Source organism: Mchenga conophoros, linkage group LG7 (assembly GCF_057382185.1).
Source record: "Mchenga conophoros isolate Kocher_MC1m ecotype Shallow Benthic linkage group LG7, M_conophoros_male_GT1.1, whole genome shotgun sequence".
Lineage (NCBI taxonomy): Eukaryota > Metazoa > Chordata > Actinopteri > Cichliformes > Cichlidae > Mchenga > Mchenga conophoros.
Window position 1 is genome coordinate 15,444,920 of NC_140532.1, and position 13,490 is coordinate 15,458,409.

A 13,490-nucleotide genomic window follows, 5' to 3' on the forward strand; every position below is an offset into this window, starting at 1 on the left:
TCATGAAATAAATTAAAAATGAAATTAAAGAAAGAAGAAAAGAAAATTAAATTTAATGCTGATATAATTGACCATTTTATATGTGAGTATATTGGTTTATTTCATTTTATATGTCCGAAATAGTTGTCATCATCATTCTCATCGTCTCGTCTCTGACATCTGCTCTCTGTCCTATAACACTTAAAAAGACTAAAATTAGCAAATGAATAGAATCTAAACTAAAACTAAACATTTTCAAACCCTGAAACCTGCACTGGAGACTAATGGAAATGAAACTGAGATTGAAACTAAACGTCAAAATAAAATAAAATAAAAGTTCACACTGATTTGAAAATGCAAAAGCTACAATAACTCGGTCACTGGCTTCCTTGGGAGATAAAAGGTTATCTAAAGAAATCATTTGGAAGTTTATTGCGCCAATCAGGAGACAAGGAAGCAAAGTTACATTGCTGGGAAACTGTTTGCAAGACGCAGTATATAAATTCTTACTTGGAAACACCTGTAGAGACTATATGAGAAGCAAGAGGTGAACATTTCCTTGTTTTTATAATGTGTAAAGATCACATGAGTCATTACTCATTGTCACAAAGAGCGTCTCACGCTATTAGAATTATTCTGTAGAACAAAGGTGACACAGGAGGTCATTCTGCTGTTTACTCCTTCATATCAGCACCTATCAGCATCTTTAATGCAGTGGCTCAATTTTCCTACTGCTGACTATAATGTAATTTATTTGAGTTACTCTGATACGTTTCCCTGTTCTCTGAAATACTTACAGTAATAAATACAGTAAGCATGGTTACAACTGTTGTACTCTAAGACCGCTGGCTTACAGTACAACTTCCACAAACGTCCCAAGGATGTGCCATACCCTTAATTTATCATCATGCCTTTGTCACCTACATTCACTCATTTTAAAATTTCAAAATTTAGTGTTACGGCGGGGTGCGCCGGAGTGTTTAGATTTCAGGACCCAGATGCAGAGAGAGAGGTGTTACAGGAGACGTGACGGGGCTTTAACAAAAGGCGAGCTTTATTTAGCTGGTTGCAGGCAAAACGTGAAACTAAGAAAGCAAAGAAGACTGAACACTGTGCAACTAAAGACTATGAAACTCAGTGAAAAAACTATGAAGAAACCATGAACACTGAGTAACTATGAACACAGTGAAAACAAAACCCATGACTGAGAGATAACAGACGACTTGAACGTGAACACAGGAAGCCTGAGGACATAAATACACACATGAGGTGATCAGGGGAAGTGGAGACACAAGAGGACATGGCTGACTAGAATTAAACATAATGACAGCACAGGGGAGATTTAATCTAACCACATGAACACAGAACACACACAACCTTTTTCAAAATAAAACAGGAAACATAACGAGACACAGACATGACTGGAACTTGACAAACAAAGAAAACTTGGACATGAAACATGACAGATAAACACACGTAGACTTAACATGACAGGCTGATACGGAAGACTTAACACAGGGATGAGACAAATGGGGAGCTTGATAAATCATGAACTAGAACTGTAACCTAGGCATGACAGAATGTAAGTAGGTAAACTGAAATGAAACTAAACTCAAACGAATAACAAAAACATCAACAACCTCATAAAACTGGGTCACACGACCCAGGACCATGACATTTAGGACTGGGGAGAGTATCAAAATGACATGTCTCAGCAGCAATGTAACTTTTAAAACCTTTCAAACATATACTTCTCCCAGTATAGTCAGTATTCGTTCGGTTCAACACACCAACACAAACAAAGCGCCTGCACTAATATAGTGTACTTAGATTTGTTACATTACAACTGGAAAATATGTTTTCGGTGGCCAAAATTTTGATAACTAGTCGTTACAAAAATTTGCATTATGATTTTGTCCTCTTTTCCTCAGAAATTCTCAATTGTTTTATTTTGCTTATCTTTAAGTGCATTTTCTCTGTCTGGTGCGATAATGTCAAACAGAGGTTGAGTCATGCAGTAAGTAGGGTTTTTTGGCTTGACTTTATGATAAAGATTCAGGAACAAAATATATAACAAATGAATACATGTCAGTGTGGGTCAGTACTGAGAGAGTTGATAAAGGCACAACTATAATCCAGAATTAGATAAAAAAAAATTTCATTGTTAAATGTGTAATGGGAGCGCAAACAGAGAGCTGCGATTAAAGATTAAGTATGCAGCCTTACCCTCAGGTTACGATCTCAGGCAGTAGAACATAATGTCACTGATAACGGATAAGCCTTTCATTTGTAAATATGTAATAACAATGGGATGGCACAGTTGACACTGCTAGTTATTGCAAATGCTTTAAAATGTATTTCTTTAAAAGAAAGACTCAGATCTGCAGAATTGGAACTGGAACTGATCCGACCTGCATGGCACATTCACATTTACAAATGTATTTAAACTTTAAAACAGTGCCACTCTGGTAAATTCATTAAATTTGAAAGCAGAACTAATAGCTGGTCTTACTTTTTTCTTCATTATCAGTTAATAATTAACTGCTGCCTTACTTACACTATGCAAAAAAAACCATTTGGTTCGAAAAGATATTTTTAAAGAACAAACCTCAGTTGTTCTCTTTGTGCGTGACGTCGATCGGTAAAACCCCACTATGATCAGGTTGCTTCATTTCATTTCAAGTTTTTATTTTATTATGTGTATTAATGTTTGGTAATGCATTTGGTCTGATGCTGAGGTTTCTTGAGCTGTCTTACCAATGTGAGGATATAAAGTAGCCTTGAGTGTAAAAGCAAGAATTTAAGGGTGGACTTAAAAAATGTAAATAAAAAGATCATATTCTGGATTAAAAAAAATTCTGAGCTTTAAAAGTCTGGCAAAAACTCTGGAATTGAGGTTTAAAATTTATGACAAAGCAGTCAGTAAGCATGCGTTTGCCTATAAGTCTTTCCTGCATGTCCTTTATTGATAAACATGCAAGTCTAAATAACTGCAAAACCCTTTTTTACCGGTTTATTTATTATTAGTATTATTGCAGATGTGGTGAAGTTGTGGTTGTGGAAAAACTGAGATCCTGCTGCTCTACAATGGTCCTATTTTCTTTTTGCTAAAACAGCTGTGGTCTCGGTCACCTTGACATAGAAAATGCTGCTGTCAGAGAAACAAGCGAGACGAGCCATCTTTTAGAAAATAGGATCCAGGGCTGAAAGTACACTTAATGTCTTGAAGAGGTGTCATTTTATGTCTGAGGGAACATGCTCACCACTCTTTGAGTGTGTTTTTCTTCTATTTATGCATTGTGCAGGAATTATTTGAATACAGCAAGCACTCAGTAAAAAACCAAAGTTGTTGAACATGGTCTGTGACCTTTGATGCACTGATGCAGATGTGTACACAGCCGTCTGACACCTTTCATCAATTCCGGACATACAGTCATGCTTTTAGAAACAATAATAAACAGTTGTTAGGCAAGGAGATAAGGAGCTTTGTGAATATAGGCGCAGAAAGACTTTGTCTACATGTGCATTGTCACGTTTACTGGAAGGAGTGGACTCAGTAAACTCGGAAAGGTGAAAGTTCAGTGTGTCTATGTGCAGTCATCACCAGTTCTGCTATATACAGTGTACAAGGGGAAATGGGGCTCCAGGGATACAGGGGAAAAGGCATCAAAACATCGGACACTCCTCAACTCATTTCTCTCTCAGGCAGGCTCAGCACACCCCAGGGCAGTAATCAAGGGAAGATGTGTACGGAGGGAAACACACACGAATTCAATTCAAGGCAAAACACAAACAGAAGCAGCCAGCACTTCACTAACTAGATTGTTCAACAATCCAGCAAAGAATGACAGCCAGCAACTATCTGGATTGTGGCTGCTGATGAGATAATTGGAGATAGGTGGGGGATTTCCATAGGTGTGTAGAGTCTAGAGCGGGAACCCAGAATGAGTCCCACCCAGTAGCATAGACAACAACATAGAAAGAGAAAGAGAAGTGGAGAAGAGAGAAGCAATAGAAGCAATAGAAACTGAAGCAGAGAGATAGAGAGAAAATAAAACCTGATCAGCCGGAAAGGACTGAGGGACCACGACATATATAGTTTGTTTGTGTATGACAAAAATAAAGTGACAACAAATGAGACAGGAATGACTTTATCCACCACAGGAATCCTCTTAAGAGACACAATAAATCAGTCAAATCAAAGTGATTCAGTATGCAATAAATGCACCTGACACTGAACTTTGACCTGCATCAAAATACAGGTCATGTTTAAACTCAGCAGCTACTCTGTGAACCAGACCCATTCAGCTACTCATTAACTCAAATATCAGCTCAACCAGATGACCCACTATAGCTCACACTGAGCATCAAAATAGGGATTGCAAAAACGTTGTCTAGTCTAATGAGCATCAATAAATGCCGCCGCCTCTACCTGAGTGTTGTCCATGTCTTTATGACCGCAGTGTATCCATCTTCTGATGGATGCTTCCAGCAGGATAACAAGCCACATGACAAAGCTCAAAGCGGTTTCTTAAACACTGTACTGAAATGACCTCCACTGTCAACAGCTCTCAGTCCAACATTTGGGATTTGGTTCAACAAGAAATTCACGTCATGGATATGCAGCCGACAAATCTGCAGCAACTGTGTGATGCTATCATTTCAATATGGAGCAAAATCTCAGAAGAATGCTTTCAGCAGCTTGTTGAATCTATGTTATGAAGAATTCAGGCAGTTCTGGAGGCAAATGAGTATTCAACCTGGTAATAGCAAGGAGTACCTAATATAGAATGACAGCACGGTGTGGTTCTCTGGCTTAGCTGTAGGTTTAGGGTGCTGCAAAGAATGGTAAACCTGGCTTGCATCTGCTACTTAACCTCTCTCCCATTATAGTAGATGTAGGGCCGGAGCAGAGTGCTCTATAAGTGCAAAGCACAGTAGGTGGCTGTGCAGTTAGACAGAGGAAGAGAAAGACTCAGCGTTCCACAGACAGGCGACACCGTGGAGCAAACATGTCCTCCTTTGCTTAATACAAGGGAAAAACTGCATGTACAACTGGCCTTATGCCTCTCTGTTGTTACTGATGACAACTACAGTAGCTGAGTGAGTGTGAATGATTTGTAAAACTCAGAACACAAAACTACCACACCACTGCAGGAGGTCCCAGTCAAATCATATCAAGTGGGTAAATAACAAAAATAAATCTTTCACTACATTTCCTTCAATCGAGGCAGTTGTTTAAATGAACTGTTTAAAGTACAGTTTAAATGAACATTTGTGTCTGAAATGTGGGTGTGTTAGCATGTATTTTTGCTTTCCTGCTGGAAAAACTTGAAATATTTCTTGGTTAATTTTAGCCCTTTAAAGACAAATAATAAACAAATTATAATGCACATATTTTTAAAAAAAATAAGAATATAAAAATTATATCAGCAAATCATAATTTACACTAACTACAGTGCTGTCTTCCCTGGTGCAATCTGAGGCCATGACCAAGTCCCATCTAGTGATGATGAGACATGTTAAAGTGCTATGCACATACTCACAGAATACTCTTTTTTTCTAACTTCCAGTAGAGATACAGTTTAACAGAGCAGCCATTCAGTTACACTGTAATTATTTTATGAGCTTTTTCGATAAGAATAAAGAAAAAACAAAGCTTTTACCAAATGGTCCTTTTTTTTAATCACTAAGGCTTAAATTTTTTTTAAAAGTTTCTAAGTTCTCTTGGTGTCTGTTCAGATATAAGTCATGCCTGCTTAGGCTAATGACAACGGTAACTGACGTAAAAGTGATTATTTAGCCTGCAGCAATTCTCAACATAGAAGAAAAACTCATTTTCTATTCCACCCCGACGCGAGTAACGATCTGAGCCTGACCACTGTAAAAATGATCTCTGCCACAGCCCCTGTTTTGTATCATCTTTTATAACGAGCTGTTTCTGTATTCATACTTCTCAAATTCGGTGATGTATTACTTTTGGCTCAGTTTTTGGTCCTGGTGAATATTTAATGAAAGCCTATTATGGCCACATGTGCAGGAGTCACTGATCAAATAGCACCATCTTCTGGTAAAGGCGTTTATTTTTTTCCACAGCACTTTGATAAAATCCACTTCAAGGTCATATTGGTTTGTGCTGCATTAGTCTTTTCTTTTTAATAGATTTTCATTGAAATACATTAAGCTCCCCTTGAAACACCCTTTTTCCTCCTCATGTGTTAATGCTTCTCCTTAAGCAGGAGTAACGCTGGATTTAATGGGTCAGTGCCCGTGACGAAATGTTCTAATCTTGTTTTAATCAGGTGTCACATTCTCACAGCAATATCCAGGAAGGTGAGTTGTTACGAGAGTTGCTGAGCTGCGGATTGCTGAGTTCCTCCCATCTTACTCAGCCTAACAGTATGTCTCATTCACTTTACACAGTTTTCCTCGATGGGTAGAGGATTTGACTCTCGCACTCCTTGTTTTGTAAGTCCCTGGTGATTTCGAGGCCAGTCAGCACAACCCAAAATAGCTGTGGAGCCTTCTGACATGGTTGTTCTAAATTATCTTCTGGGCTGTAACAGAACAGAAAAACTAGTTAGACACATTTTTAATTAAATGGGCCATACGGATATGAAATGAAGACTTTAGTGAATGTTTGATCTTCCAACAAGACAGGAAAATAATGCAAAATATGTTGAGGGTGTCTAAGCGCTGGTGAGCAATGTGCATTGGTGTACTTAAGAGTCTGTTAATCTTCTTAGTGTCGCTAAGTACCCGGCTAGAAATCAGCTACTGTCCAGATTGTCTCTTCCTGGCCCAGATAAACGACTCAGACAACAACAAAGGGAGGCTTGAAGAAATATGTGGCAAGGTCTCTTCACTGGCATGAAATATGCACCTCCCCTCCTTTGGGAACTATTTTGACAGAGCTGTGGAAGAAGTTTTGGTGGATTTCCTCAACTCGAAGATGTTTGGCAGTGGCACCAAGAGGTGGTTCGTGAAGAGGCAAAGAAGACAGCAGCAGCAGAGGTCTGGCAGGAAGCCATGTGCCAGGAAGAAGCAGAGATGGGCAGCTAAGATTCTCCAGCAGCACAGAGAAAAGATCCTGAGCGAGCTGGATGTCAACAGTGTACTTCCTTACCTGGTGTATGACAAGGTTTTTTCACTGGGAGAGTACAAGGAAATACTGGGACAGGATTCGGACAAGAAGCGGACCGAGATATTCCTGGACCACCTGTCCTCGAAGGGGCCTGCTGCATTCAGCTCATTCTGCTCTGTTTTGGAGGAAGTTTGTCCTCACCTGCTAACCTGTTTTCTGTTGGATGGAGAAGGTAAAAACATTAATAAGCCTCTAATTACACCATTAAGCAGTAAAGCACAAAAACAAGAGGTCATAGAGGGTCTTTCTAATAAAAATGTTTCAGCTCATTAATCTGTGGCAGCTTTGCACTTACATGTTCAAAAGTTTTAATTATGTACACATATAAAAAGTACAATACAAAGGAAATTAAACTACTTTGCAGTAATCCAGCACAACAGACTAATAGCAAGCAAAAATAGCTTCTTAAATCTGGGTGGCCGAGGGGATTACTGAGCCGCCAGCGTTCCTAACTAGCCTCTGACAACATATGGCCTCAACGTGGGTGCAAATGCAGGGCCTTGTCTGTGCCGCACTACTCCAGGTTAATGTGTTTTTACATAAAACACACTCTCACAAAGAGAAGTGAGTGTCTTCCTTACATGTGGCAATTTCCCACAATTACCAGCTCATGAATTCTTCTGCTTGTTCACCCGGTCAGAGAGAAAGAGGTGTAAATCAGCCAAGTTGTAAAAAGGGCTAAAATATTAATCTGCTCCTACAGATGGTGTCTCAGGACAGGGCGAGAAAGGGGGCATCACTGCGCCCCCAAACACTCCAGGAGAGCAACCTCTGTGCTCGCCTCCCATGTACACCGACCCCATATTTGACTCCAGGTGAGAACTGCTTTACATACCCTATCAATGATGTCATGTTGAGTTTTATTTCTGCTGAATCACATGATGCTCTACGAGAAGATAAAATCATCCTTCCATGTTTTAAACATTCAGATCGATGACAAATTAACAGCTGTGACTAAAAGAGTGACGAAACAATGCAAAATGCAGAAGATCGTTTTCAGTTGTGATACAAAGTTAATATCCGCTCATTATGGGCATGAATGTTTGAATAGTTTTAGCCTTTTAAAGATTTCTTTTTCCACGGCTGGGATGATTTTAGAGCACCCATCTTTCATGTGATTAAAAAATAACTTTGAATTTAGTTTGGATTTTCTTGAATTCAAAGAGGGTCAATGTCATACATAAAGGCTCAAATATTTACATACACCCTTGCCAAAATATGGTAAGTGTCCTCTAGCAAGTTGGAACTTTACTAGACCCATGGTAGCCACCAACGAGGCATAATTATTGTTGGATATTTGACAACTCATCTGGGCAGAATTGGTCAAGTTCATTTGAATTGGTTGGTTTATCCACACGTTCCACAAATTTTCAGTAGACTTGAGGTCGGGGTTTTGGTAAGGGTGACAGTTTGGTCTTCTTTCAGTCCTTGGTAAAGGTCTAAATAACTTGTACTTACATAAATGATTTTTAACTGATGATCTTTGAATCTGCAGTGGTTTAGAAATGACTACAAGAGACCTTAAACAGTTCAGAGAAATCATTAAAAGCCCCAAATTAACATGAAATTAATGTCCATGATGAGTGAATGTAAACTTGTGAACTGCATGAGGTGTAATAGAATTTTATTCTAATACTTATTTAAAAAAATCAAAAAGACCAAATGAGTTAATATTGTTAGGAATAATCTAAGCAATGCAGCACTGAAACAGTCCCAGCACCGCTAAAAATAAAACTGCAGAAAAGAGGCGCATAAAATGACCTCTGGTGAGTTTGTTGATTTTTTTTTGTATGTAAGAGAGCGAGCCTGGTAGACAAAGTCCTGCGAGGGTGTTTTTTGTCACAGAGTGTGTCAGCCCTTCTGAATGCGTCGTGACTGAGTGACGGTGTCTTTCTGGATGTGTGTGTGTGTGTGTGGACCTCTGGAGACCTCCATTGGCCCAGCTTGCACGGTGGCGGGGGTTGGGCAGAAAATATTTCATAGTGTGAGTGTCGTGTGTGTGTGTATGAGAGGTAGCATGGATGGGTGGTTGGGGGGCGTTTGTGATGCTTCAAGTGAAGGGACAGGCAAGCTGATATGCTCCCTGGGCCGTTCCTTTTTAATGTATGACAGCTAAGTCAGCATGGGGACAGCCATCCTAGTGGTTTGGCCCTGGGCACTAACACACACGCATAGACACACACATACACACACAGACAGGCTGACAGAAACAAACCAACACACTAAACAGCATAACAGCACAGAGAATGGTCACAGAGCCTCCACAGGAGATGCAGTACGCTAACAAGCCAATGTAAGTCCTCTTAAAATTTCATTTCAGGATTGATGCTTTGTTTGTGCGTTCACCTGTTCGTGTTCAGCCGTATACACGAAGACGCTCCTTGGAAACTGACGTCTCTGACATGCATCTGCAGGTTTTGTGAATGGCTTGTTTTCAGTGCACTTGTCTTTGTTAATGCGAATGTCACTACATCTGGCGAATCAAGCGTCGGGCAGTGTTGTCTGCATGTATATCAGGATAAAAAAGCGTAATCTTTTGTTTGTTCACTTCTAGAAGAAGTAGGACAGAAACTGCCTCAAGTGATGGATGCTTGGCTTCAAAAATTGTGCGCCAGCATGTGTCCCAGTGTGACAGCGTGAAGCACGACTGCTTGCCTGCCTTGTTATAAATGTGAAGGCAACCTGGGAATGTCTTCCTCTTGTTTGAACTATGTGAAGTCATGTGAGTTTTTTCCCCCCTTTTATTCTCTGAACACTTTCTCTGATCCACAGCAGAGGAGCAGATTGATTGTCAGCTGTGTGGGTTCAAAGAGGCACTGTGTTTATTAGTTTGGCTTTTTGTTGCCTCTGGTCAGTATCCTGCTGACTGAGAGTGAACACGCAGCATTTAATCACATCTCCAGGCTTCTGCCTTAAAGGGCACTGAGAACCTGTGTGTACCCACAGGGAAGGTATTCCCTGCACCTTCCCTGTGTGTACCCACAGGGAAGGTGCAGGGAATGATGGGAAGCTTGCTGAATCCAGTTTAAAGGCCGCTGGTTGCCAGATTGTTTACAATATGCAGCTATTCTTGGTTTTAAAATCAACACTCAAGACCTCTTGAGCACTCATCTGTGAATGTGCAAAGGTTTCTTAGCCTGTACTGAAGTGAAAATTCAAAGGCATGTAAGCCATGATTGCACAGATATATTTAATGAGTAACTGGCTATTTTTCAAAACCTGCATATGTTCCGTTCCCCTATGGAAAATGAGGTGATTACCCAGGATGCGTTGGCTGTGTGTTTGGCTCTGAGGCCTTATATCTATACGTGAGCCAGCAGCCATGATGTAAGGCACCATGCTTTCATCCATAAGTGGAGAAAATGAGATGCTGGCGGGTTGAAGAGGAGGTGGAGGAGGAGAGGAGAGATTAGCTGGAGCTATGAGGTTATGCTTCTCCGTGCTGATGACTCACCTCACGGTACACAGAGAGAAAGCACTGCGACAGCGCTGAGGTGTGACTGTGTGTGTGTGTGTGCGTGCGTGTGCGAGTGCTTCATTACTCTTGGTCTTCTTGGTGCAGTGCATTCATGTGAAGAGGACTTTCTCTGTGAACTCCTCTTTGTTTGGTGCACGAGTAATAAATCACAGTGTTACAGCGGTTGTGGTTCTCGGGGCTTTCGTCCAGGTTTGGCTCCTCTGGGAGCAGCTTCCGAGTCCTACAAACCAGCTTTGATTCTGCTGTGCAGAAAGAAGTGGACAAGCAAATGGAAGGACACAAGAAAGAAGGGCAGCCCTGTGTGTCCTATTTACTTGCTTGGAAAAAAAAGAAAAGAAAGAAAGACGAGGACTTTAGTGTGTTAATTGTGCACACGTGTACCTGTGTGTGTCTGTGTGAGCACGCTGGTTTTGGCGTGCGTGAGCGTGTGAGTGCGCGGCGCACAATAAGAGATGTCAGCAGTGGGTTCTCATGTGAGAAGGGTAATGATGGGGATGGCTCCTCAGTGGAGATGCAGAGGAGGGGGATGCCAGTGTGCAATCAAAGTGCTGCAGTGGAGTGTGCATGGAAATGCAGTGGGCTTCAGACTGCAGCACAGCCACTGACCCACTGTTGTGTTAGTGCTTCCCCACTGACACACTACCACTGGTTTCCATACACACTCCCTGCAGTGTGTATGTGTGCATGTGAAAACAAAAGACAGAGGGAGATAGAGAGAAGCTTCGGTAATGTCTCTGTGTGTGTCCTCAGCAGTTTTCCTATCATTTAATGGCTGCCGTGTCTTACATGACTGATAATGATGATGTGCAGAGTCTGATTAATCAGGGGACTTATCTGAGTGGCATCCTAGTCAATGGGAGGTGACACGGTGCTTTGCTGGTAGGTTTGCTGGAGTGCAACTCTGCACTGATGATTCCATTATCGATGTATTAGCTGACTGTTGACAGGGTTCAAGATGCTACGAACAGGAAGCAAAGAGGCTTTTTTTACATAAGAAACTGAATTATCTAACAAAGTCTACAGGAAGGTACCTCTAATGATCTATCCATAGGTTTTTTTTCTGCATATCCAAGGCTCAGGGTCACATCTGGCCTGAAGTCTATCCCAAGGTGTCATAGGGGAAGAGGTGGGTTACACCTTGGATAATTTAACTATCTATCACAGCCATTCATATCTACATTGACACCAATCACCAATTAAACTAATGTCTTTGGACGTTAGTTTAATTGGTTCACAGGCTCACAAACTCCACACAGAAAGGCCCTGCCAGCTGCACTAACCACCACACCACCGTGCCGCCCTGACACTAATAGAAGATCATTAAATTCTACTTTGTGCTGTTTTCTAATTACACACAATTTAGCCGATGTACTTTCAAAACAAACCAAAATCCTACACCGTTACTCTCACCTCATATCCTCACTGTCATGAGTTAAAAATGAAAGCTACGCTAACATTACTACACATTAGATCATTTTATGTCTATCTTAATGTCATTACTGGGCAATTCTGTGCATCTTTAAGAAATTTTACTTAGTGATTTCTACACAAATGAATGAAGTAAATGAGATCTATGATATGCATCCAAAGATTAATCAAACTGAAATATACTGACTTTGAAAATACTGGAATTTAAAAATATCTGAAATATGAGACCAATGGATGAAAACCTAGTGTTTATATAGTTATAGCAATATGTATTAATTGATATCTTACTTTATAGTCTGTCTGCTCCAGAAACCTGTGTAGGAGCCAAGCTCGTTTCAAGGCTTTGCAGGTGCATTTAATGTCTATGCATATAAATCACTATATGTTTTATTTTGCTTTTAAACTGAATCATATTTACTTTATGCACACTGAAGCCTTTTCATCAGCAGGTACTGGATGAATGAACTTATGGACATATGAGCACTGGGTGAATTTAGGTTCCTTTAAAGCCCCGAAGGCTTTTCTGCTTCCAGTCACCCAGAAGTAACTAGCTGGCAACCACCAAAAGGGCTGTTTTACATTTCAGAATACGCCTGATGTTCATTCTCAGCATATCAGCTCTAGTTATTTCTAAAACATCATATCCTATATGAACATTTACTCTAGAAGCTCACTGTACCGTTACACACGCAGTGTCACCCTGCGTTTGCCAATGAGAGTTTAACACTGTCAGTTGGGTAGATTAGGATACTTTCGCGGATAGAACACACGACATCACGGGTGCAAACATTTTTAGCAGCGTCGGCCACAGAGGGATTTGCTCCCCTGACACTGGCAGCTTTAGTGTCATGCTCTGTCTGTTTAGCTGTATGGTGGAAATCATTTGGATGACGAAACCGTTGCCAAACTTGATTTTTCATTTTGATTTTTTAAAATATAAATGAAATCATTAGCTAATGCCTTCAGCTCACAACAGTTAAATGATCAATTCAGCTGCTCGCAGCAGACGTATGTAGTATAAAACCTCCCCAGTTTCCATTTATCTTTTGTTTATGTCTGAGCTGGTGAGGGTGAGAGGTGCAGTTCAGAAACTCAGGTGTCCTCTAAGACTTCAAAGTCTAGACTAATCGACTTACTCTGAAGCTTACAACGGCACCTCTGTGTCAGTCTATTGACTGGGAAGCAACCCACGCCAGCGTCTGTTTGCTGCTAATGACAGGTGGTGTGGGCACTGAGGCAGAGCTACTACGACCACACTTCACTCCAATTCAGCAATCACAAACATAATCAAAAAGGCAGAAAAAAGCATTAAAATGTTGCTTTTACATTGGATAACTGATATTAGATATTTTTTGTTATAAATGCTACCTCATGAACTGCAATCAAAGGTTTAGTTCATATACCATATTTGCCTTTTTAGTTATTGGGGCTTAAAAATAAAACAATTTAAAAGAAAATGGT

The 13,490-nt window shown here is 40.5% G+C and overlaps 1 protein-coding gene across 7 annotated transcripts in view; it reads left to right on the plus strand.

Moving 5' to 3' along the window:
* The first annotated feature begins 6,748 nt into the window (after positions 1–6,748).
* tjp1b (tight junction protein 1b) overlaps positions 6,749–13,490 on the plus strand; it is a 76,600-nt gene continuing 69,858 nt past the window's right edge. For 5 of the 7 annotated variants that reach the window (XM_085282443.1, XM_085282447.1, XM_085282444.1 and 2 more), the window contains exons 1-2: positions 6,750–7,295; positions 7,827–7,938. In XM_085282443.1, the coding sequence (XP_085138569.1) occupies positions 6,857–7,295; positions 7,827–7,938 (551 nt within the window). In that variant the 5' untranslated portion in view covers positions 6,750–6,856. Of the gene's footprint in view, positions 7,296–7,826; positions 7,939–13,490 lie in introns of all 7 variants that reach the window. The other 2 variants (XM_085282445.1, XM_085282446.1) reach the window with 1 other exon arrangement.